Source organism: Carcharodon carcharias, chromosome 30, assembly GCF_017639515.1.
Source record: "Carcharodon carcharias isolate sCarCar2 chromosome 30, sCarCar2.pri, whole genome shotgun sequence".
Classification (NCBI taxonomy): domain Eukaryota; kingdom Metazoa; phylum Chordata; class Chondrichthyes; order Lamniformes; family Lamnidae; genus Carcharodon; species Carcharodon carcharias.
In genome coordinates, this window is record NC_054496.1 from 19,314,680 (window position 1) to 19,339,889 (window position 25,210).

General features: G+C 42.7%; 1 protein-coding gene across 1 annotated transcript; it reads left to right on the top strand.

Moving 5' to 3' along the window:
• Positions 1 to 24,102, top strand: LOC121271292 (epoxide hydrolase 4-like). The gene is made up of 7 exons (XM_041177176.1): positions 1 to 249; positions 6,753 to 6,838; positions 11,530 to 11,687; positions 13,999 to 14,127; positions 15,061 to 15,158; positions 15,813 to 15,961; positions 19,812 to 24,102. Exons 1-7 carry the CDS (start codon positions 7 to 9, stop codon positions 20,032 to 20,034), a joined length of 1,086 nt encoding a protein of 361 aa, XP_041033110.1. The 5' UTR covers positions 1 to 6; the 3' UTR covers positions 20,035 to 24,102.
• The last annotated feature ends 1,108 nt before the right edge of the window (positions 24,103 to 25,210 follow it).

The following is a 25,210-nucleotide window of genomic DNA, read 5'->3' on the forward strand; positions in this document are numbered from 1 at the left end:
GCCAAGATGGCGAAGGTGTGCTCGCGCCTGTTGGTGTTGCCCAGCCGCCTGGCGTTGGCCGCCAGCGCTGCCGCTTACTGGATCGCCGTCTACACGCTGACGGCCCTGGCCAGCTGCTTATTCCTGCTGCGGATGGCCTGGGTCGTCGTCAGGAAGCGAGGCCGAGCTTTCCAGTGGCGGTTTCGGGACAGCCCGCCCGCCTGCCTCAGTGACCCGTCCTTGGGGACCCACTGCTTCGTCCGGGTGAAGGTACCGCGCGCAGCGGCCGTTAGCTCACCTACCGGGTTTAAAAATCAATTCAATTACTCTCTTTCTCTACCCCACCCCCCCGCCAACCATTTTTTTAGGGTGTCTGCGCGTGCGCATTGCGCACTGCCCTCTTTGATTTGAGCCAGCCTGAATATTACGCATGCGCACCAGAAGCTATCGCCCCCTCCCGGCTGATTTGTGCCACTTTAATGGTGGTTGATTCCTAACGTGACAGGGAGGCCATTTGCCCCATCCATCTCTGTCTGTGCTAGATCTTTCAAAGAACTATCGAATTAACACCAATTCATTGACGCTGTTCTTTCCCCATAACCCTATATTTTTCAACTTTTAATTATATATCTAATTCTGTTTTGATATTTTTTTAAATTAATTTGTTCAAGGGATGTGGGTATCACTGGAAATACCAACGTTTTCCTGACTGCCCCTGAGAAGGTGATGGTGAGCCACCTTCTTGCATCTCTGCAGTCATTGCGGTGTTGTTACATCCACAGTATCTCCACAATGGCTGTTGCTTCCCCACTCTGTTGGTCCAGTTTTTTTTTCCCCTGCTGCCAGGGAACCTGATTTCAGCTTGTCATGTTGCAGGGTAGGGAAGTGAAATATGTTGTTAGAAGTGAAATTTGACCATTTGTATGTCCAGTCTATTGAGCTTCTTAATAGCATCTTCCCAATCATGTTCTTTCTTCCTCTCCCGCAGAAGGTATCTCTTGCAGTCTCTGTCCATATGCAGCAAGACCTAGACAACATTCAGACTTGGGCTAATACGTGGCAAGTAACATTCACGCCACACAAGTGCTAGACATGACCAACTTCAACAAAAGAGAATCTAACCATCTCCCTAGGCATTCAATAGCACTGAATCCTTCACTATCAACACCCTGGGGGTTACCATTGACCATAAACTGGACTGGATCAGCCATATAAATATTGTGCTTACGTGAGCAGGTCAGAGGTTGGGAATTCTCTGGTGAGTAACTCACCTCCTGGCTCCCCAAAGCCTGTCCACCATCTACAAGGCAAAAGTTCAGGAATGTGATGGATATTGAAGTCCCCCACACACACATTAGGTCCCTTGCCACCTTCATTGCTCTGCTTCTGTTTTAGTTGTGTCAGCATATATCCGTATTCTGCTAACATTTATATAGGTAGTGCTAGCTAAACCAGGCATGACCTGCTGAGATGCTAGCCCTGACAATGAAAACTTTTAAATGGAAATAATTTAAAGGTGGGTCCTGGAGATTTCCAGTGGTGGGGCTGTGGCCGTTTCCTTTGGCTGTTCCATTGAGGGATTGTCCCTGGGAAGAATTCTTCCAATTAGTGTTTAACATGGAGAAGCATTGATTCATCAGCTAAGAGAGTGGGGAAGGGTGCAGTAGATGGCAATCAGCAAGTTGTTCCCTTGCCCATGTTTTATCTGAAGACACGAGACTTCACGGAGTTCAAAATCAATGTTGAGGACTCCCAGGGCAACTCCCTCCCGACTGTATATCACTGTGTCACCACCTCTGGTGGATCTGCCCTGCTGGTGGCACAGGACATACCCAAGGATGATAATGGTGGTGTCTGGAACATTGGCTGTAAGTTATGGTTAGGTAAGTACGACTATGTCAAGTTGTTGCTTGAATAGTCTGTGGGACAGCTCTCCAAATTTGGAAAATAAGCCCCCAGATGTTAGTAAGGAGGACTTTGCAGGATCAACAGTGCTGGGTGTTCCCTTGTCATTTCTGGTGTCAGGAAGATATAATAATTTTCATAATGTTATTGGAATTTATTGTAAGGGGTCTGTGTCCATGTCTGTGTGTGTGATTTAATTGAGTTAAAGGCAGCTGGTCTGAAGGCTTTGATGTAACAGAAGAGAAGCTAGGTTTGAAATGTTAAGTGGGTAAACGGTGCAAAGGGAACTCTTGCATTTTTAAATAAACCAGACTAGACTGATTTCAAAAGAGGGGTGAAATGTTTCACCTAGCCAGGGAAAGTTAAGAAACAGTGTGTTTATTTTCCCCAAAGATTACTGGTAATATTGGTACTGTGAGAGATTTGTAGCATTAGAGATGTAAATATCCAAAGACATAGTGAAACAATGGGAATTTGTATTCAAAGGGGAAAATATGTATAAAGGAGTGAAGGTTGTGTGTAAGAGAAGGAATTCTAAGATCTAAAACAAGCGTGAAAAAGCCTTCAGCATCTACGCCTCAAGCTGCTGTCTACAAAGAACTGAAGTTAAGAAAACTCACTTTGAATTGGATTGTTCAGGGTATCGTGTTTCTTTGCCTCGGTCTTTTAAAACGTATGTGTCCCTGACTTGTTGCTTTAATGAAAGTGTAACTGCGAGTTAGATTTACTAGGGGATTTAGAAGTTATCATAGTAGTAATTTGTAGATGTATATGTGTACTTAAAATAATTTCTTCTATTAATAAAGGTTTAATTTAGTTTTGTAAAAAACCTGTAAGACACGGTGGTCTTATTACTACTGAATTCAAGACACGCATCTCAAAATTTACACAAACTGCAAAACAGTTGTGACAGTTGTTTTAAGTTTCCCTTTGGAATTTGAGCAGCTCAGCATTTACCATCGCTATGCCAAAATACTGGTACCTAGGTCGACGCTGGATGGTCCATCTGGTTTCATTCCTTTTTGACTTTGTAGTGTTTTGGTACATTGCTGTGAACAGTCTAATCTTGAATGATGCCCTATCTCTGGCCTAATCTTGACCCTGGATGTAAATTCCACAGCCTAATTTTTCTATGTGTGAAGAACTTTTCCTACCCTCTGTGGCCCCTTGAACTGTTCCACCATTCAATGTACTCATGGCTGATCTGCAACCTAACTCCATATATCTTTCTTTGCCCCCATATCCCTTAATATCTTTGGTTAACAAAAATATATCAATCTCAGTTTTAAAGTTAATAAACGATCTAGGATCAAATGCCATATGTGGAAGAAAGTTCTAGACTTCTGCCACCCTTTGTGTGACCTTTCACTCCTGTAAGGCTTGGCTCTAATTTTAAACTACAATCCCTACTCATTGACTCTCCAACCAGTGGAAATAGTTTCTCTTTATCTGCCCTATCTCTTCCCCTTAATGACTTGAAAACTTCGATCAAATCACCCTTTAACCTTCTAAATTCCAGGGTATAAATTCTAGTTTGTATAATTTAGGGGGGACGGTGGTATAGTGGTGATGTTACTCGGTCAGAAGCCCTGTCTCATGCTCTAGGGACATGGGTTTAAAATCGTACCATGGCAGCAGGTGGAATTTAAATTCAGTTAATAAACCTGGAATTGAAAGCTGGCCACAGTTTCATGGTCACCATGAAACTTTCATTGATTATCGTTAAAACCCCATCTGGTTCACTCATGTCCTTCAGGGAAGGTGATCTGCTGTGCTTACCTGGTCCAGTCCCACAGGAGTGTGGTTGACTTTTAACTACCCTCTGGAATAGCCCAGCAAGCCATTCAGTTTCAGGGCAGTTAGAGGTAGGCAGCAAATGCTGGCCTTGGATTCTAGCTATCGATTTGGTAAAACTACACTTTTTTTCTTTCTCATATTTAATTTTGTATCTATGGTGTCTTTTCCTTGATATTTTAACCACTGGAAACGATCTGCTTCTATCTATTTTGTTGCAACCTTTCGTAATTTTAAAGACTTCTATAACATCACCTTGTAATCTGCCTTTTTTAAACCCAAGACTCAACTATTCCAATGGCCTGTCATCTTGCACCACTCGTAAACTTGAACTCATCCAAAATTCTGCTTCCCACATCCTAATTTGCACCAAGTGCCATTCAGCCATCATGCCATGTTACGGACCTACATTGGCCCCTAGCTAAGCAATACCTCAATTTAGAAATCCTCATCCTTGTTTTCAAATCCTTCTATGGTATCACTCTCCGAATCTCTGAAACCTCCTACAACCCTCCAAGATTTTGGCACTCTTCCAAATCTGACCCCATGTGCATCCCTGATTTTTATTGTTCCACCATTGATGGTTGTATCTAATGTTACAATTATGAAGTTTATAAGATTATATTTTGTGACTGTAGCTTTAAATTTAGGGTAAATTAAGGGGATCAAATAACTTCTTCTGAAGTCTGCCTGACAGTACGCCTGGGTGGCTTGATTGTTAGAGAATAAAGGAAGGCTTAGATTGTTTTACTGAGAAGAAGGTGCAAGGTAACTTGGAGACAATGATAGCAGTCTCTGAGTTTACCTTGAGTAAACTCTGAGGCTCCCAAAGTTCCAGAAAGGTGGTGTTGGCATTGGGATGTAAACAATTGTGCTGTCAACTATTCATTCACTTATAGAATGAAAGGAAATTGAGGTCAAAGGTAGCTAATTAGCATTTCTACTTGGATCCAAAGCTAATGTGTTTCATGTTGCCATGAGGAACAGGGCAGAGGAAGCCATTTTCAAAATCAGGTTACAGGCTTCTGTACAAATCAGTGAATATCAGAAGCAGAATTTCTGTGTGGTTAACAGAGAGAAAAGGCTGCTTGACTTTGTGAGTTACCACAGCCTGATGCAGGAGAGAGATGGTCTCTAATAGAAGAGACACATCCTGCAGCCTTCTATGGATTTCAGGTGATTTGTTCTGGCATGGCCAGGAGGAAGAAGAATTATCGGAACAGGCTTTGATGCTGGCAGTGGATTTAAGAAACTATCCAAAAACTGAGGAAAGCTGGAGACGGTCACTCGAAGTTACTACTTGGCAAAGTGGGGATGTGGGAACCCATTGAAAGCTGGGAGCAACTGTGGATTGTTTGCTATGATGACTGTCATTCTGCGGGAGAGTGTGATAAGCATAAAAGGGGAATTTTCCTCTCTAGTTTTAAATATAAGTTGCCTAAAACAAAAGGAAATAATGTTTTACAGTATAAGTTTTAAAAAGTGAAATCTTGCCTTGTCATTCTTTCAGCTGATAACTTTTAAGAGATTTGAACTTCCAGTTATCGGTCTCTACAAAGATCGTACAATAAACTCTGGATTTTCTTCTGCAATAAACCTCTTTGTCCTGCTACCATTCTCCCCTCCGTTAATACATTCCTTAAAATCTGTGCAGTGCCTTGACGTATTTGACTATGTTAAGTTTGCTATATAAATGCAGGTTTTGCTGTTCTAACATTAAAAAAGAGCCAATTTATCAAGTCTTTGTTTGGATTTCTTCATTCCAGGCAGCATCCTAATGGAATAAAAACAGAAAATGCAGGAAATACTCAGCAGGTCAGGCAGCATCTGTGGAGAGAGAAACAGTTAACTTTTCAGGTCTGTGACCTGTGATCCAAATGAATCTGCACTGAGCCATCTCTAAAGCTTCAATACATTTCCTGTAGTTGGAGCCCAACACCACATACAGAATGCTAACTCAGCTCTTGAGAATTTCTTTTAGGCTTATTGTTACCTATTTGCCTTCATATTCTGTGCTTCTTGAAATAAAGTTTATAAGTTTATTAGTCCTTTAAATGTTATGAGGACTTTTACTAGCTCAGTTGGCTAGATGGCTAGTATGTGGAGAAGAATAACACTAGTGGCACGGGTTCAATCCCTATACTGGCTATGGTAGTTCATGGAGGCTCCCTCCTATTGCTATGTTATCTTGCCCCATGCTTGATGTGGAGTTGTGCTCCTCAAGCTATATAACCAACTACCTATAATGGAGAGGAATGCCTATGGTCCTTTGTGGACCTTAGCTAAATTACCAGAGAACCTGTACTTCCAAATCCCTCTGCTGTCTCACAGCACAAAGCCTATTTCCATTCAGCATATAAACACTGCAGAGATTCCTTTTACCAAAATGCATCACCCTACACTTACTGACATTGAATTCAATTAGCCCACTCCCTCCAACTTATCAGTATCCTTTTGCATTTTTAAAAATTGATCTTGTAAAGAATTCATCAGGCATCCTGTTTTGGTATCATCTACAAATTTTCGCACCTCCTTTGCCTATCTCCAAATCATTGATATACGTAGTGAACAGAAGTGGTCTCAGAACTGAAACCTAAGGGATAACACTACTCACTTCTATCCGCCCTAATTTTTATAGTGCCTCTCGCATCCCAAAGCATTTCACAGTCAATGAAGTACTTTTGAAGTTTGTCAATGATGTTCGACAGCCAATTTGCACACAGCAAGATCTCACTAAGTAAGCAGCAATAAAACAATTGAGCACATAGTCCTGTTTTAGTGATGATGGTTGACGTATAAATATTGACCAAGACACGAGGGAGAACTCCCGTTCTTGCCTTCAAAATGGTGGCATGGGATCTTTCCCGTTCACCTGAGGTTTATTGTCTAGACAGAATGTGCGTGGTAAAATTGCAGTCTCTTCTTTCCTATAGTTACAGGTATTATCTCAATTTAAGTTGTCAAAGTTGGCAGCCTCTGTTTGCAAAGCATAGCAATGGTACTGAAATGGAAGTTGTATTGTGCGAGTCACTGACCTGCTTTCTCTCCCCCTCTCTCTGTCTCTCTTTCCCTAGGATTCAGGGCTGCGGTTTCATTATGTGGCAGCTGGGGAGAGGAACAAACAACTGATGTTGCTACTCCATGGCTTTCCTGAGTTTTGGTAAATACTGTTCCCTCAATTTTTATTTAACAATTTCTCCTTTCTGTGGTGGGCTCTTGCACTTTAGCTACACTGAAGCTAAGTGCTAAGCTGGACTATCTTGTGCGTTTTTTTTACCTTCCTGTACCCTTCAGCTTGTTATTGGTATTCCTGTCAATGAAAGGAACAAACTTGAATTGATATAACACATTTCACATTCTTAGGACGTGCAAGGGAGTGAGAGGGGTTTGTGTGAGCTTCTCTTGACTATATTTGCATTAGTGGGGCACAGAGGGTTGTTGTTTCATCCCTGCCCAATGCTGCTGCCCATCTCCACCCAGGCTCAATAGTAGCACTCTCATGCCTTGACTCAGCAGGTTCAAGTCCCACTCTTGAAGACAAAATCTAGGCTGGCACTCCGGTGCAGTACTGAGCGAGTACTGCATTCTCAAGGTGGTGCCTTTCAGTTGAAAAGACCCTTTTGGGTGGACATAAAAGTTCTCATGACAGCTTTTATCAGCGGAGTGGGGGAGCTGTACCTGGTGTCCTGGCCAATATCTTTCCCTCGACCAACATCACAAAGCTATTTATCTGGTCTTTGTCACATTGTTATTTGTGGAAACAAATTAGCTGCCTCATTTCCTACAACAGTGACTACACTTCAAAAGTGCCTATAAAATGGTTTGGAATATCTTGAGATTGTGATGGGTGCAATATAAATAAGTCTTTTTACCTCCTCCCTCCTTGCACCTCTGTTCATACGTTCATGCATATGTTGAGTTCCATTCTCAGTCACATCACTGTCAGGGATTGTTGCAAATCTGTAGATGACTGCTCACCTGGATGGCTGTTGTACTGTTCCCTAATGGTAGGCTATGTCTGGAGATGCCTGGTTCTTGGCTTCAGTTGATGAGGAGCCCAACAAATTGGGTGGATAAAAATAGAATGAATTGAATGATGCGCATGTTAGTGTCACATTCAGTAATAACAATGTAACTGCTTGGTTGCAGGACTGGTTACGCTGTCAGTATATTGGATGCTTGTGCACAGAAGGAGGGTTGAATGTGATTCATATGGAGCTATGCGTGGTAATGCAGTGTTGGAATATGTATGCAGGACTCCAGTCTACTATTCCATTCAGTCTAGAGAACTGGCATTTGCTTTCACTACTGTTGCTAGTGCAGCAAACTATAGTCCCAGTTTAATAAGGCAGCACGAAATTTTCATCCTCCCCACATAATGAACGATGCAGGAGTCAAAATTGCTGGAGATGCACAGCAAAAAACATCTGCATATAAACAAGAAAAGAACATGAGGAAAGTACTGTCAGCTGTCCTGATACAGCATTTTCATTGGAGATACAAATCGAGAGAGATGTACAACTAGGGACTGATCCTGATATCGTCCGTTTTAAACTACTAGCCAAAGTAATTTCCCTCAATAGTGTTTCAGTGAGAACACAGCCCAGTTACCCAAGTCCAGAGAACAGAGTTTCTGATAAAATGTTAACTCAGTTTCTCTCTCTACAGATGCTGTCTGACCTCTTCAGCAATGTTCCCTCTGCTCACATACACAGCCGCGCAGCAATCACTAAGGTACTGCGCAGGCCACTCACATGCCACCCCCTTTAACATCCAGTGCAAACAAAATAAAGGTATCTAGCATTGAGATAGCAAATAAGCTGTGCACAGCCACAAACATTTGGAGGGATAATTGCTGCTGAGTATTTCCAGCGTGTTTCTGTTTTGATTCTAACTTCCCAGCTTCTGCAGAATTTCGCTTTTGTTAAAGAGCCAAGCCTTAGCCAAGTACACACAGTGCGGTGGCACTGGTGTTCGACCAGTCAAAACGACGCAACATATCAGCCCCAAAGCCACGAGCATCCTGTCCGTTGGGGCACTGGCTAGCAGCTGAGTGGGAAGAATTCTTGCTTCTAGCCCCAGTCACCAGGTTAGTGGACCAGGCTGGCTGGTCAATCATCAGCAGTGCCCTGGAGTACCAACTCGGCTATAAATGGCCAATGCTAGAGTCCATTATTAAGGAAGACATAGGACATTTAGAAAAGCTTAACTCAATCAAACAGAGTCAATTTGGTTTTGTGAAAGGGAAATCATGTTTGACAAATTTACTAAAATTCTTTGAGGATATAACAAGCAGAGTTGATAAAAGGGAACCGGTAGATGTTGTGTATTTGGATTTCCAGAAGGCATTCGATAAGGTGCCACATAAAAAGTTATTGCACAAGATAGGAGCTCACGGTATTGGGGTTAACGTATTAGCATGGACTGAGGATTGGTTAACACACAAGACAGAGAGTCGGGATTAATGGGTCTTTTTCAGGTTGGAAAGATGTAAGTGGTGAAGTGCCACAAAGGATCAGACCCAGGGCCTCAATTATTTACGATCTATATTAATGACTTGGAGGAGGGGGCAGAGTGTAATGTATCCAAATTTGCTGACTATACAAAAATAGATGGGAGGGCATGTTGTGATGAGGATATAAGGAATCTGCAAGGGGATATAGACAGGTTGAGTGAGTGGACAAAAACTTGGCAGATGGAATTTAATCTAGGAAAGTGTGAGGTCATGCACTTTGGTAGAAAAAATCAAAAGGAAGACTATTATTTAAATGGAGAGAGACTCCAAAAAAGTGCAGCACAGAGGGATCTGGGTGGACTTGTGCATGAAACACAAAAAGTTAGCATGCAGGTGCAGCAAGCAATTAAGAAGGCAATTGGAATTTTGGCCTGTATTAGTAGGGGGTTGGAGTTTAAATATAGGAAAGTCTTGTTACAAGGGTGTTGGTGAGGCTGCACCTGGAGTTCTGTGAACAGTTTTGATCCCTGTCTTTAAGAAAGGATATACTGGCTTTGGAGGAAGATCAAAAGAGATTCAATAGGTTGATTCCTGGGATGAAAGGGTTGATTTATCAAGAACGGCTGAACAGGTTAGGCCTTTATTAGCGTTTAGAAGAATAAGGGGTGATCTCATTGAAATGTACAAGGTTCTGAGGGAGTTTGACAGGGTAGATGTTGAGTAAATGTTTCCACTAGTGGGGGAATCTCGCACTAGAGGACATAGTTACAGAATAAGGGGGCACTCATTTAAGACTGAGATGTGAAGGAATTTCTTTTCTCAGAAGGTAATGAATGCCTGGAATTCTGTACCCCTGTGTGTTGTGGAGGCTAGATCACTGAAAGTATTTAAGAGGAGGTGGGTAGATTTTTGAAATATCGGGGAGTTGAGGGTTATGAGGAGCTGGCATGAAAGAAGAGTTGGGGTTTGGGGCAGATCACCCATGATCTTAACGAATGGCAGGGCAGGCTTGAGGGGCCGAATGGCCTACTCCTATTTCTTATGTTCTTAAGTCTACCTCTACTCTGAGTAGCACAAGTAATCCAAAAGAGATGAATTTGCTTTGGTATAAACAAAAAACTGCGGATGCTGGAAATCCAAAACAAAAACAGAATTACCTGGAAAAACTCAGCAGGTCTGGCAGCATCGGCGGAGAAGAAAAGAATTGACGTTTCGAGTCCTCATGACCCAACAGAACTGATTTTTCTTTACAATGAGAGGGGTGAAATATAAGCTGGTTTAAGGTGTTTGTGGGGGAGGGGATGGGGGGGGGGAGTGGGGGAAGAGAAGTGGAGGGGGGGGAAGAGAAGTGGAGGGGGGGTTTTGTTGTAGGGACAAGCAAGCAGTGAAAGGGACAAGCAAGCAATGATAGGGCAGCAAAAAGATAGGAAAACCATCACGTGGAAGTTCTCCTCCAAGCCACTCACCATCCTGACTTGGAAATATATTGCTGTTCCTTCACTGTTGGCTGGGTCAAAAACTCCTGGAACTCACTCCCTAACAGCACTGGACTACACCGCATGGACTACAGCGGTTCAAGAAGGCAGCTCGCCACCACCTTCTCAAGGGCAATTAGGGATGGGCAATAAATGTTGGTCTAGCCAACAACACCCACATCCCATGAATGAACAAGAAAATTGACCCTCTGAATGTTTCCAACATTTCCTGTTTTATGTGGGTGAATTGGTTGAATTTAAAAACAAAACAATCTAGGTAAGCTTCAGCCTATCGCAGTGTTTTGAGCAGAGAAATAGGCCTAATGGATCCATTGCTAGTGTTAATGCTGCACAACGAACCTGTTCTGTACTTTTTCCTGAAAAAGAGCTGATAACATTGAAAGTAAATGGAAACCTTAAGTACATCAAGTGCATTTTAAAATTGAGAAATCAGGAGCTATAAAACTCCACTTCGACCTCTCGACTGTCGCTGAGTCATTCCTGGGAGCAACTAAGGAGACCAACAGTTCAAAGTCTGATCTCCAGCTTGTGCTGATTACATAATTGGTTTGAGCTGAAATACTGTCATTAAAGTTGATCTTTGAGTGGGGTAGGAGCGGGAGAGAATCAGCAAAGACCCTTGCACCTGTTTGCTGTCTAATGACCTGTCCGAGGAATCTTGAGTTTTGGAAGTTGGGTGAAGCTAGAATCAAAATAGAATCTGATCACACTGCCTCTCCCTAGCTTGTTTGTTCAGTTCAGTTAGTTCTTTACTGTATTTTTATATGTGACTGCAGGGACATTGTCACAGAATGTGAAAACTGCTCTGTGCTGGTCTAAAATATGTAGCATATACCCTCTGTTATAGCTTCTGTGTTAGCAGTAGCTTCTTGTGATATTGAATGTTTCCTTGTGTCACAGGTACTCATGGCGTTATCAACTGCGGGAGTTCAAGAGTGAGTACCGAGTGGTGGCTGTAGATTTGCGTGGTTATGGGGATTCAGATGCACCCCCAGGTCGAGGTGACTACAAGCTGGAGTGTTTGCTGACTGATGTCAAAGATGTTATTGAAGCTCTAGGTACGCTGACTTCCCCTGGTTATATGTCAGACTTATAACCAATGTTTGTCGTGGCCTTGTCTCTTGCAAAGGTAGGACATAGGAACACACGAAGACAATTCAACTGCTTGAACTTGTTCCACCATTCAATTAGACTAAGACTGATCTGCACCTTAATTTCACCTACCCTGTTAACTCTGTAACCCTCTCTACCCTTGCCTAACAAAAAATATCTATTAAGCCCAGTTGTAAATGTTCCATTGACCCTTAGAATCAGCAGCTTTCTGGGGAGAGAGTTCCAGCTTTCTTCTACTTGTTATGGGAAGAAGTGTTTCCTGACATTAGCCCTGAATAGTCCAACTAAAGGTATCCACTTTTGTTTAGAACTTCTCCACCCCCTACCAGAAGAAATAGTTTCTCTCTATCTACCCTATCAAACCATTTAATCATTTTAAACACCATAGAGTGCTCGTGAATCTTCTTTATTCAAGTGACTGCAAGCTTGGTCTATGCAACCTGTACTTTATTATTTCACAGAAGCACAGTGCAGAAGAGGCCCTTCGAGTCTGCACCGACACGTGAGAAACGCCTGACCTACCTACCTAATCCCATTTACCAGCACTTAGCCCATAGCTTTGAATGTTATGACGTGCCAAGTGCTCATCCAGGTACTTTTTAAAGGATGTGAGGCAACCCGCCTCCACCACCCTCCCAGGCAGTGCATTCCAGACTGTCACCACCCTCTGGGTAAAAAAGTTTTTCCTCACATGCCCCCTAAAGCTCCTGCCCCTCACCTTGAACTTATGCCCCCTTGTGACTGACCCTTTAACTAAGGGGAACAGCTGCTCCCTATCCACCCTGTCCATGCCCCTCATAATCTTGTACATCTTGATCAGGTTGCCCCTCAGTCATTTCTGCTCCAACGAAAACAACCCAAGTCTATCCACTCTCTCTTCGTAACTTAAATCTTGCATCCCAGGCAACATCCTGGGGAATCTCCTCTGCACCACCTCTGCATCACATCCTTCCTATTATGTGGCAACCAGAACTGCACTACAGCTTGTGGCCTCACCAAGGTCCTATACAACTCCAACATGACCTTACTTTTGTAATCTGTGCCTCGATTGATAAAGGCAAGTGTCCCATATGCCTTTTTCACCACCCCACTAATGTGCCCCTCCCCCCTCAGAGATCTATGGACACACACGCCAAGGTCCCTTTTGTTCCTCAGAACTTCCTAGTGCCATGCCGTTCATTTAAGTCCTTTAATCCCCTTACCAATCTGGTGAATCTGCAGTGTTCCCCCTCTCAGGCCCGTGCAATTTTTCTGAGGCAGGAAAACAATGTCCTGGCTGTGAGATCCTGCACTACGGGCAATTTCAGTCCGCTGTACATGGTAGCGTTGATGTGGAGTCATAGAGAAAACTCTGGCTCGTCAGCGATTTCTCTACCCCACAGTAAAATAGCTTACTTTTGGAGGCTATGATTTTTTTTAAGCTCGTGGCTCTGCATGGCATTGTCAATGGAAAGATAGGATAGAGCAAATTTCTCTGTGTATAAGTGACACTATAGATAAGGGGTATCTACCGCCTCTGGCACTGATGGCTTTCTATCTGATGGTACAAGTGTGCAACTGAAGGCACGATTGTGCGTTAAATAATAGTGTTGCCTGAATAAGACTCAGTTCACTGAGCAGCAGTTTAATACATTGTGCAGTACGAAGTATAAACCATTATATCGCTTAACTTACTGTGAACAGTGTCCTGGGAGATCCGTTAGTAATATGGAGAGATCTCATACCCTGTGTTAACGAATTGCCATGTACAGCTTCATTCTGGATTGTCCCTGTGTATCCACGAGCAGAAGTCCAGGAGCTGTACACTGAGCCCCTCACACCTTCTCCCCACCCTAATCCCAACCACCTTCCCTAAGTGCATGATTCAAAGATCCTGGAAGGGAGGAGGGTTATAGGGACGCATACAGATAGATGCTGCCTGGAAACTGACAGTTCCTAAGTTTTTTGCATCATGGAACTATCACACCAAGAACCGTGAGGGACATACGATGGGAAGGAACTCTGGCTGACAACCTCTTCCTCAATCCCTGGGTGCTTAGGCCAATTCTATCTCCCTTATTGCAGCTCTGGCTCAAATCAGGTAACTCAATGCAAACAGTACATTGGGTCTTGTGACTGAGCAGTACAGTACTTTAACCCTGTTGACATGGTACAAAGTCTGTGAATACAATGAATGCAATGCTGGTCAGGCTGACACTTTGCTTTATAAATAGCCTCACTGGCCAATATGATGGTCCTGTTTTGTGATGTTCTTAGGGCACCGCAGCTGTATTCTGGTGGGGCATGACTGGGGTGGCGTCCTGGCTTGGAACTTCGCAATTTGCAATCCAGAAATGGTGGACAGATTGATAATCTTGAATGCGCCGCATCCAAATGTGTTCCAAGGTAAGCTGAAGGCTTCTGTTTATTTTCAGTAATGATGGGAGAACAAAGCATGACTGGATGGATGCACTGTTGTCATACTCTGGAATGATGGAACGATACAGCACAGAAGGAGGCCAGGGCCATTTAGTCCATTATGCCTGTGGTAAAGAAATCCATTGTATCTCAGTCCACTGCAGTTTTCCAGAACCCCATAACTTTTTTCCCTTTTCAATGTTACTATTGAATCAGCTTCCACTGTCCTTTCAGTCAGCTCATTCCCGAGCGTACAGTTCGCTGTGTTTTTAAATAAAAAAGGTTCCTTGTGTCGCCTTTGATTCTATTGCCAATTGGCATAAATCTGCCTCCACTTGTTACCAACCCTTCTGCAACAAATCATTTCTCTGTATTGACGCTATCAAAACCATTCATGATGACCACTTCTGACCAGATATTCCCATCCAAAACCCTGCTGTCGCTATCCTAACTTGCACTAAGCCTTGTTCACCCATCACCCCTGTGTTCACTGACCCACATTGGTTCTCAATGTGGCAGAGCCTCAATTTTAAAATTCTTATCCTTGTTATCAAATCCCTCCATAGCTTCACCCCTCATTACCTCTGTAAACTCCTCCAGTCCTACAATCCTCTGATTTACCTATGCTCCTTCAGTTTTGGTTTCTTGCGCATCCCTGATTTTCATCACACTGCCATTGGTGGCCATGCCGTCAAGCTGTCTGGATCCTAAGCTCTGGAATTCTCTTCCTAAATTAGCTCCCTTTCATAATTTAAGACCTGCCTTCAAACCTATATCTGACCAAGTTTTGGGTCATCTGTACTAATTCTAATATGTGGGGCAGTGTCAGATTTTGTTTGATGATGCTCCCATGAAGTGTTTTGGGATGTTTTACTACTTTAAAGGTGCTATATAAATGGAAGTTGTTTTTTTTTTTTTCAGATTACCTGAACCTATCCCAGCTGCTGAAGTCCAGCTATATTTTCTTCTTCCAGGTGCCAAAGCTTCCTGAGCTTTTCATGTGTATGGATGATTTCAAGGTAAATGCTCACCTCCTCAGCTGAAAGCATTGCTGACTTGCTGGGTGACAATTTCCATAGGCTCCGGTTGCCCTCAACTCCTTATATAGTTCCTCAAGTCTAAGCATCTAGAGTGTGTGGGATGGGCCATTCTGTCATGGAGGTGGCTTAAAGCCATGCCCTATCCTGTCACCAATCAACTTGACACTGCCTGAAGGCATGGAAGAGACAGATTGAATAGTAGCCTTCATAAGGGACTTGCAAAGGCAAGATTTTCTAGAATACTTTGGGGGGGGTGGAGACAAGTGGTATGAAGTGGATAGCTCTGACAAAGAGCTAGCACAGGCACGATGGGTCTTCCATTGTAAGGTTCTGTCGGTACGTGTTATCTTGCATGGGTTGTTGGATATCAATCAGAAGCCAAGTGTGGCTGATTCATTTGGCCCCTTTCCGCAGTCCAAGGGCACTGAGTCTAACTGTAGTCCCTCCCCTGGCTACCCCAGCTCAGACCAGTTAACTGAGCATGAGGCAGGGACCCTGCTATCTGCTGGTCTATTCATCCACTGCACCTCAATTCTTATAATAATTAAAAATAATTTAATATACCTTATTTTTCTCTAGATTTTTCTTTATATAAATGTTGCATAAAATCTATCTCTGTGCCATATTTTCTAGGCCCTGAAGAGCGCATACATGAGTAAACAGATGGGAATCCAGAATAAAAGCAGCAGGTTGACTGAGGAAGAGTTAGAGGCTTACATTTACAACTTCTCTAGGCCTGGAGCATTGGTGGGCCCCCTCAACTACTACAGGAACATCTTCAGGTAGGGAATTCACCTGATCACTCATAATGATAACCTTTCCAAGATTCAACCCATCTTTTGTGGCTTAATCTGATTTGAGTTGGCTTCTGTGACTCATGTTATTGCAGTTTGTAGGTTATTGTGTGCTTTTGATGTCATTCCATTCAATATATAGTATATATAATCCATTTTGTTCAATGTTACTTATTTTCTCTCTTAATGCTATTTTTTCCTGTTGTAATCATCATCCTCCCCCCCTCTGTTATTGTCAATGTCCTCCTCCTCCTTACTTGTTCATCTTCCTCCTCCTCTTCCTTCCTCCTCCTCTTAATTTTTCTCTTCCTTCTCCTCTTCCTCCTCCTCCTCAACCATTTTCCACTCCATTTTGTAACTTTGCCCTCGCCAGGCTTGCCTAACTCTTCCTCTCCTGAACAATCCAACTTCCAATTACCCACCTGAGCTCCCTATCCCTATGTACCTTTACCTAACAAACCTTTCACTATGTAAATGAGAACACATGACATCAGACTGAGAGATATAGGCAGCCAAGGAGGATAAAAGGCCATTGAAGTTTAGTAAGCGATCTGGACCAAAGATGAATAAGAAATTGAGGTACAGATCAGATGTGTTGTGATTGGATAGCTTGAGCGACTAAATGGCCTACTGCTGCTACTTTCCTATCCCACTGAGTCCATCCTCCCAGCGCAAAGTTCAGTTGCATTTTGAATGCCTCTCGCAGCTTTGGAATAATCAGCCAGCGGATGAAGTAAAAACAGAAAATGCTGGAAACGCTCAGTCGGCCAGGCAGAATCTATGGAGAGAGGAGAGTTAGCATTTCAAACTGAGAACCAGTGGAACTAGAAAAAGTTAAGCGTAACACTTTATATGGAAATACAGATAAAGGGGTTGGGGGAGTGGGGAGGAAGGAGGAATGCACAAAGGGTAAGAAATGAAGTAAGGAATTAAATGTTTAACATCCTTTTCAGTATAGAGGTTCCCTGTGATAGCTGTTTTAAATGTGCTTCTCAATAGTGTAACCAGCTCGCTATTCTCAGTACGTGAGCAGATTACTCTGTTTAGGTGGTGATTCAGATGGATTTTAGTCATGGGTTGCCATTAATGGCAGTGACTCACGACGGCACAGAGATGCTTATTCCCTGGAATCCCCCCATTGTCTCTTACCCATTTTCCTAGGATTGTTTCCTATTGGCTTCAGGTACAGGATGTTCCAGAAGTGAGATTTTTTTTTCACTGTCATTTCAACAAAGGCATCATCCCAAGCAAGTTCTATCTGCGAGGTGCTTTTGATTTCAAATGCTCTGGCTATCCTATTCCTCCGAATAATTACTCCACTCCTCTGGATCTTTTGCCTTTTTTACAATTGGAGAGGTTGGGAGGTGGGACTGCGAGTGCCATGTGATAGAATCATAGACCCTTACAACACAGAAGGAAGCTATTCAGCCCATCATGTGTGTGTTAACCCTTTGAAAGTCCTACTTCCATGCTCTTTCCCCATAGACCTACAGGTTTTTTCCTTTTCTAGTGTTTATTCAATAGTTACTATTGAATCTGCTTCCACCGCCCTTTTAGGCTGTGCATTCTAGATAACAACTTGCTGCATTAAAAAAAACCCCATATCTTTCCCCAGTTTTTTTGCTAATTATCTGTTTATGCTGTCAAAACCCTTCATATTTTTAAATGACTACCAATATTGGCTGCCACATTTCTCATTTTATAACAACGACTACACTTCAAAATACGTCATCGGTTGTAAATCATTTTATGACATCCTGAGGTCATGAAAGTCACTCTATGAATGCAAGCCAGTGTGCAAGATAGAATTCGTAAGCTAGCCTAATAATGTCCTTTAACATAACAAAAGGATTTGATCAGCTAAATGTAGAGATAATGTTTCCATTGTGAGGAAGACCAAAACTAGGGACCATATGTATAAGATAGCCACTAATAAATTGAATTCAGGAATTCAGAAGAAACTTCTTCATGCAGACTGGTGAGATTGTGGAACACACTATCACAGCGTTTAGTTGAGGTGAGTAACATTTAAGGGGAAACTAGAGAAACGCGTGAGGGAGAAAGAAGTAAGAACCTTATGCTGATTGAGTGAGAGGAGGATCATGTTGAGCATAACCACTGGTGTAGGCCAGTTGGCAGGAGTGGCTTGTTTCTGTGCTGTAAAATTCTATGTAAGCTTTTTTCTTCTTTTTATCAAAGCCCAACTAGATTTTCAGCTTGCATTTGCTGCAGCATCTTGTTTCTACCACTAGAGGCTCCCAGCGAGCTTTGCAAACCGGGTTTCTACAGCAGCAGTTCAAGAGCCTGACTTCACGCTAATTGGGGAAGCCTGAAATCCAGACGTTTCAGCCATGCCATCAACCTCTGCAACATATTTAGCTGAGTGTTTTACTAGCTACTGTGGTTGGCCTGGAAAACAGTTATACCCATCAAGTGCGGTGATGCATGTTGGCCTGCAGTGGTGGATTCGGGCCAGATATGTTATCCACATGTGGCAGATGCTGTCTAGTTGTCATTCCTCATGTAAGAATGACTGCAACTTCCAGCAGGAATTTGTGAGAGGTTATAGGGGAATGAAGGTCATAGTCCAGTCTTACCCTGCCCACACAAGCTGTAGGAATCACTGAGTAAGCAATCAAGAGCATGTCTTTTTATATACTTGATAACACAGGAGTGCTGAGAGTTAATTGTAGTATACCATCTGTTTATTATGGCATAATAATTTAGCGAGTGATACATCAAACTGTTGGGACTAGGGATAGAAGGAAAAACCCAAGCCAAATGTTACTTAGCATGACCCTGGCACCTACAGGACTTGTGGCTTTAAATAGCTGTGGAAGGGTCATGATGACCCACCGTGCTACTTATTGCCTTTCCAGGACAGAGCGCATGGCAAGTTGAATCTTCAGTATGAGGGGTGTACAGATACAAAAGTGTCAGGATTCGGAGGGCAGGTGACCTTGATGAGAACCAGAAATAGAGGAAGTACAAAGCACTTGAGGAGGCATGGCTGCTCCCTTTCCAATCTTAAATCTCCCCTCCTCTCTTTTGTTTTCGCTCCCTTCACAACTTCAGGACGTCCCAATCCACTTTATGCTGTAATTGCTGTTGTAGTGAAGGAAATGCAACAAGTCAGCACGGTGAGCTCCCACAACAGGAACAAAATAAACATCATCTGTTTTAGTTATGTGGTTGAGGGATAAGTGTTGACCACTTGAGAAGGAAGTGTGGTCTCTGTTACGTAGGTAGAATGGAAGGCAGGGAAGAAGTTAACAGTTGGGATAAAGAAATTGCCTGCCTTAGGAAAGGATTGCACAGTGTCCAATGGTGCAAGTTAAATGGCCACAACTGGTGGTCAATAATTCCACTTTTGTATACACCTGGAGTAAATACCTTTTAAAGGAAAATAATTATTATTTATTACTTCTGGGGTTAAAAAAAACGACATATTTAAAAAAAAAGCTTTTGGCTGCACCATGGTATAACTGCATGTATCCTATTGCATATCAGGCCTTAAACTCTGGCATTCCTTCTTTAAACTTCTTGCCTCTCTACCTTTCCTCCTTTAAGACATTCTGTAAATCCTGTCTCTTTGACCATGCTTTTGATCACCTGATCACCTGATTTCATGTCTTATGTGGATCGGTGTCAAAATTTTCTTCATAACACTTCTGTGAAGCGCTTTAGGTTATTTAACTACATTAAAGGTGTTATATAAGTACTTGATTTTTGCCATCTTGTGGAGCATGAACTCACTGCCTTCTGACCCAGAGGTGAGAGACCTACCAACTGAGCTAGGCTGGCCTTCGCTGACTGAATGTGCTTACTTCTGTTGCAGCAATCTCCCGGCAAAGTGCCACGATGTGATGGCGCCCACCCTGGTGATCTGGGGAGACAAGGACGGAGCTCTGGATGTTGGCATGACTGCCTATATGGAGCAGTACATACAGAACACGTTCCGGTTGAAGGTGGTGCCTGGGGCCAGTCACTGGGTCCAACAGGACCAACCCGATGTGGTCAACAAACTCATCTGGACGTTCCTGAAGGAAAGCAACAAGTAGACTCCTGATTCCACACATGTGCATGGTGCATCATTACATGTGTGTGAAATATAATTTATATTCAATCTCTCTATAAGGAAAAATAACTATCCACAAATTTATAACTGAAAATTTTTATAGTATCATGATTGAACGTTGTTAAATGCAGCAAATGCTGAGGTTTATAATGGCACAATGGCTATCCACCCCTTTGGGTGGCAGAGCAAGTTCTTGATCATGATGTTCCCCCTGCCACTTGTTATCCATTTGTGCAGAGTGCTGTCAAATGTTTGAGTGAAAGGGAGAAAAGAAACTGCAAACCCTGGGGGTGTACAGAGAGAATTAGATTCAAGTTATAGGTGAACACTTCACTAGGACTAGTGATCTGCTATACCCTCCCTTTAATGGACTGTCAGTTAACACAAGCTCCCTTCTGGCATTGCTAGTTTGGTGTTGGCTGTGGCTTATAGGATAAACTACCAGGAAGAATGGTTTAGTCGATCCAGAGTCATTTGTTTTCTGCACCTTGCCTGGATAACTTGATAGCCAGTGCCTGTGAGCGTGGAGCACTAGGTGGCTAGTACTTTGCCCATTTATTGGCTTAGGAATAAACAGAAATGGTATTAAATGTGACCAGATCACTGAAAGGTGAAAATAGATGATGCCGTGAGTTGAAGGTGCAATCTCTCAGTGTTGGATGATGTATTTGGCCTGATGTGCAGTTGCAAGCTTTCTGCTGCTTCTCTGCTTTGTAATTGGAGTTTTATTGCAAACATGCAAACACTTTTTTTTGTGTCTCAGGTAGATCAGATTTGAAGCAGTGATTTCAGGAAGGAAACCTGGAGGCAGCTTATTTTTTCTGAAGTATAGTGGAAGCAAAGAATGTTTAATTAAAATCTGTGCCAGCAGTTGTTATATGTTGATTTGGATTAAGGTAGCTTAAAATGTTAGATTCAGAAATTTGTGCAGTCGGCAAGGAAAGCTAGGGGAAAATGCATTTATATAGCGCCTTTCAAGACCGCATGTTGTTCTAAATCTCTTTGTAGCCAACAAATTGTAGTTACTGTTATAATGTAGAAAACGTTGGTTGAGGGATTAATATTGCCCTCATTGAATAGTTCCATAGGATCATTTGCATCCACCTGAGAATGCAGATGGTTGATGTGTCATCCCAAAAAATACCACCTCCAGTAGTGCAGTATTCCCTCAGTTCTGCACTAGAGCATCAGCTTAGGTATGTGTTCAAGTGCCTGGAGTGAGATTTGAACCCAGGACCTTCTGACTCCATAGTGAGAGTGTTACCCACTGAGCAACTGAATAAAGGGGAGTGTGAGAGGGAGTTACAATGTTTTAACCCTGTCTCTAAACTGCATAGGATCACCCTTAACTTCTCAAACAACACTTTTCCACTTCCTGTTTTTTCCTCCGTGAGGGAGGTTTGCATTCATGCCACACAAATGCCAGACTATCTTCAACAAAAGAAAAGCTAACAGTCTCCCCTTGTCATTCAACAACATGACCATTACTGAATCCCCTTACATTAAATCTGGGCGTCAACATTGATCAGAACTTAACTGCACCAACCATATAAATACTGTAGATACAAGGGCAAGTCAGAGGCTGAGCGTACTCACCTCCTGATTCTCCAAACCCTGCCCACCTGTCTTTAGTTTGATGGAATATTCTCCATTTGCCTGGATGAATGCAGCTCCGATAACACTCAAGAAGCTTGTCACCATCCAGGACAAAGCAGCCCACTTAGTTGGCACCCACAGCACCTTAAACATTAACTCCCCCCACCACCAATGCACAGTGGCAGCAATGTGTACCTTCTACAAGATGCACTGCAGCATCTCGTCAGGGCTCCTTCAACAACCTTTCAAATCTGTAACATATAAAACCTAGAAGGAGAAGGGTGGCAGGCGGATGGGAGTACCACAACTGCCAGCTCCCCTCCAAGTCACACACCATGGTAACTTGGAAATTTATTGCTGTTCCTTCATTATCACTGGGTCAGAATCTGGAACTCCCTCCCTAACAACACAGTGGGTGTACCTACATAGATGCAGCGATTTAAGAAGGCAGCACAACACAACTTTCTCGAGGGCAGCTGGGGATGGGCAATGAATGCTGGCATTGCCAGCGATGCTCACAACACAAGAACAATTAAAAACAAAAAGATGCGTGTCACCACATAATATTTATTTGCTGAGCCTTTAAAAAAAGTGTAACAGGGTGATAATGAGTTTTGGTCATTGAGGGTTGGAGTGATGGTTGTGTGGAAGACAGAAGATATTAAGGAAATGATAATGATTTGAAATAATGGCTAATGCTGGAGTATAGTTTGTGGGCACTGTGTGTGTCTGGCCATTTAACACCCACTGACATCATCCCTTGTCGTCCACTGCTGGAGCTGACCAGTGATATTAACTAAAGATCAGGAGAGGCAGTATGTGTGTTAATGTTGAGTTACATAACATTAACTTTTGCTTTTACGTTTAGCTTATCTTTGTGGGGCAGGTAAATTGTATCATCATGCACGGAAGGAGGTAATTTGGCCCATTGAGCCCATCTGACTTGCCACAAGTTAGTCCCATTCCCCTCTAACCCCCGCAAGTTTATTTCCCTCAAGTGCACATCCAGTTTCATTTTGAAGGCATTGATCCTCTCCTCTTCCACCACTCTCAAGGCAGCAAGTTCCAGGGTACAACTGTAGGATTTGACCTTATGCAACTACTTTAGCCCAAATTGTTTGGTTACTGTGTCTGGAGGCTCTCTGTGCATTGTTCCTCCTGTTCAGCAGGATCTAGGGCTAAGAGAGGAATAGATAGGCAATTGGTGCCCTTTGGTCATCACATAGATGTTGAACTTCCTGATCCAAAAAAATCTTGTCTTTCTTTCTCTTTTCCTCCTTCTTTCTCACCTTTCTCCCTTTTGCTCTGTTTCTACCTCTTTCTTTATTCTCTCCGCCTCTTTCTATCTCTCTCTTTTCCTCTTTCCCACTTTCTTGCTCCTCCACTGCCAAGCACAAAGAAACTCCAGATCTAGAGTCTACCCCATGTTACCTAATTTGAGTAATGTTACCAGGGCGATGTGCGAGTATTAGCCCCCTGTTTAGACTTTAACTCTATGGTGCTTAAGTACACATGCAGTGACTAACGCATTTAGTTGGGAACAATGTTGCTTCAGTTCAATTGCCCTGACTTGTTTGAATTTCAATTTATTTGCCTATTGCGGGGCGTCCCTCTTGTTGCAGCCCCCAGATCCTTCCTGCTTAGAGACTCAAAGCCCAAGCGACACTTGTCTAATTGTGCTTTCATTCCTTTTCACTGGTTTGTCCTCTTTGAAATTTTGTGAGCCTGGAGGTTTAGTCATTGATGGATAAATCCTAAATCAGAATACCAAAATCTGGGATGTCAGCGGCTTTAGTAGAACGTAGGTTTAAAATCTTTGCACAGTGAGGCAAAAGCCCCAGAGGTTTTCCAACCTGAACTTGCTGCTGCCTTATTAAACAATGACTCTGCTTTTATTTTTCATCAAGCATCAGATGAACTTGTCCATTTTTGTGATGACTTCTACATTGTTTGTACTGGGAATGGTTTCCTGAACTTGCAGAATGGCTTTGCATGGGAAACAGTTCAGAGAAGGTGTATTAGACTGACTCCTATCATGAGGAAAGGTTGAGCAGTTTGGGCCTGTACTCATTGGAGCTTAGAAGAATGAGAGGTGATCTTATTGAAACACATAATACTCTGAGGGGCCTTGACAGGGTAGATGCTGGGAGGATGTTGCCACTTGTGACGGAATCTAGGGACACAGTTCAAAAATATGGTGTCTTTTAGTTAAGGAGTTTCTTATCTCAGGGGATCATTAATCTTTGGGATTCTCTTCCATAGAGAGCAGTGAAGGCTGGGTCAATGAAAATCTCCAAAAAAAATTGGTTCGGGCACAGCCAAAGTATATTCCAGTGAAAGGGAAATGTAGGACAAACAAATCCAGAGCTCCCTGCATGAAAAAGGAGATAGAAATTAAGATAAAGAAGAAATAGTCTGCTTATGACAGGTGTCAGGTTGAAAATATAATTGAGAACCAAGAGGAATACAGAAGGTTCAGAGGGAAGATGAAAAATCATATTAGAGAAGGGAAGAGGGATTGTAAGAAAAGACTGTCAGCCAACATAAAGGGGAATCCCAAAGCCTTCTATTGGCATGTAAATAGTAAAAGGGTGGTTAAAGGAAGAGTAGGGAAACTAGGGACCTAAAAGGGAATTTACACTTGGATGAGGGCCATGGCTGAGGTATTAAGTGAACACTTTGCATCCATCTTTACCAAGGAGGTAGATACTACCCAGGCCATGGTGACAGACGAAACGCTGTCACTAGAAGGGTTCAAAATTGATAAGGAGGAAGTGTTGAATAGACTGTTGGTACTTAAAGTTGACAAGGCACCGGGACCAGATGAGATGCATCCAAGGATATTGAAGGAAGTGAGAGTAGAAATTGCAGAGGCACTGGCCATAATTTTTCAGTCTTCCCTAGCCTTAGGGGAAGTGCCAGAGGACTGGAGAATTGTAAACATTATGCCCTTGTTTTAAAAGAAATGTTGTAAAAGGAGAAGCCCAGCAATTACAGACTTGTCAGTTTAACTTCAGTGGTGGGCAAGATTGTAGAAACAATTATTCAGGATAGAATTAGTAGTCACATGGGAAAATATGGGTTGATAAGGAAGATCCAGCATGGATTTCTAAAGGGGAAATCGTGTTTAACTAACCTGCTGGAGTCTTTTGAAGAGTTAACAGAAAAGGTTGTTGAGGGTAATGCTGTTGATGTGGTGTACATGGACTTCCAAAAAACATTTGATAAAGTGCCACACAACAGACTTGTGAGAAAAGTTATTGCTCATGGATAAAAGGGACAGTAGCACCTGTGGATACAAAATTAGCTGAAAAATAGGAAGCAGAGAGTAATGGTCAATAGATATTTTTCAGGCTGGAGGAAGGTTTGTAGTGGAGTTCCCCAGGGTTTGGTATTCAGACCCTTGCTTTTCCTGATATGTATTAATGATCTAGATCTTGGCGTGCAGGGGACAATTTCAAAGTTTGCGGATGATACAAAGCTTGGGAGTATTATAAACTGCGAGGAGGACAATGTAGAACTTCAAAAGGACATAGACAAGTTGGTGGAGTGGACAGACAGGT

What these genes read in the sequence shown, in the direction of transcription:
- LOC121271292 (XM_041177176.1), top strand. Translation starts at nt 7, where the DNA reads ATGGCGAAGGTGTGCTCGCGCCTGTTGGTGTTGCCCAGCCGCCTGGCG. An exon ending in TGTGTATGGATGATTTCAAG is followed by an intron (nt 15,159 to 15,812) that starts GTAAATGCTCAC and finishes CATATTTTCTAG; the next exon opens with GCCCTGAAGAGCGCATACAT. An exon ending in TACTACAGGAACATCTTCAG is followed by an intron (nt 15,962 to 19,811) that starts GTAGGGAATTCA and finishes CTTCTGTTGCAG; the next exon opens with CAATCTCCCGGCAAAGTGCC.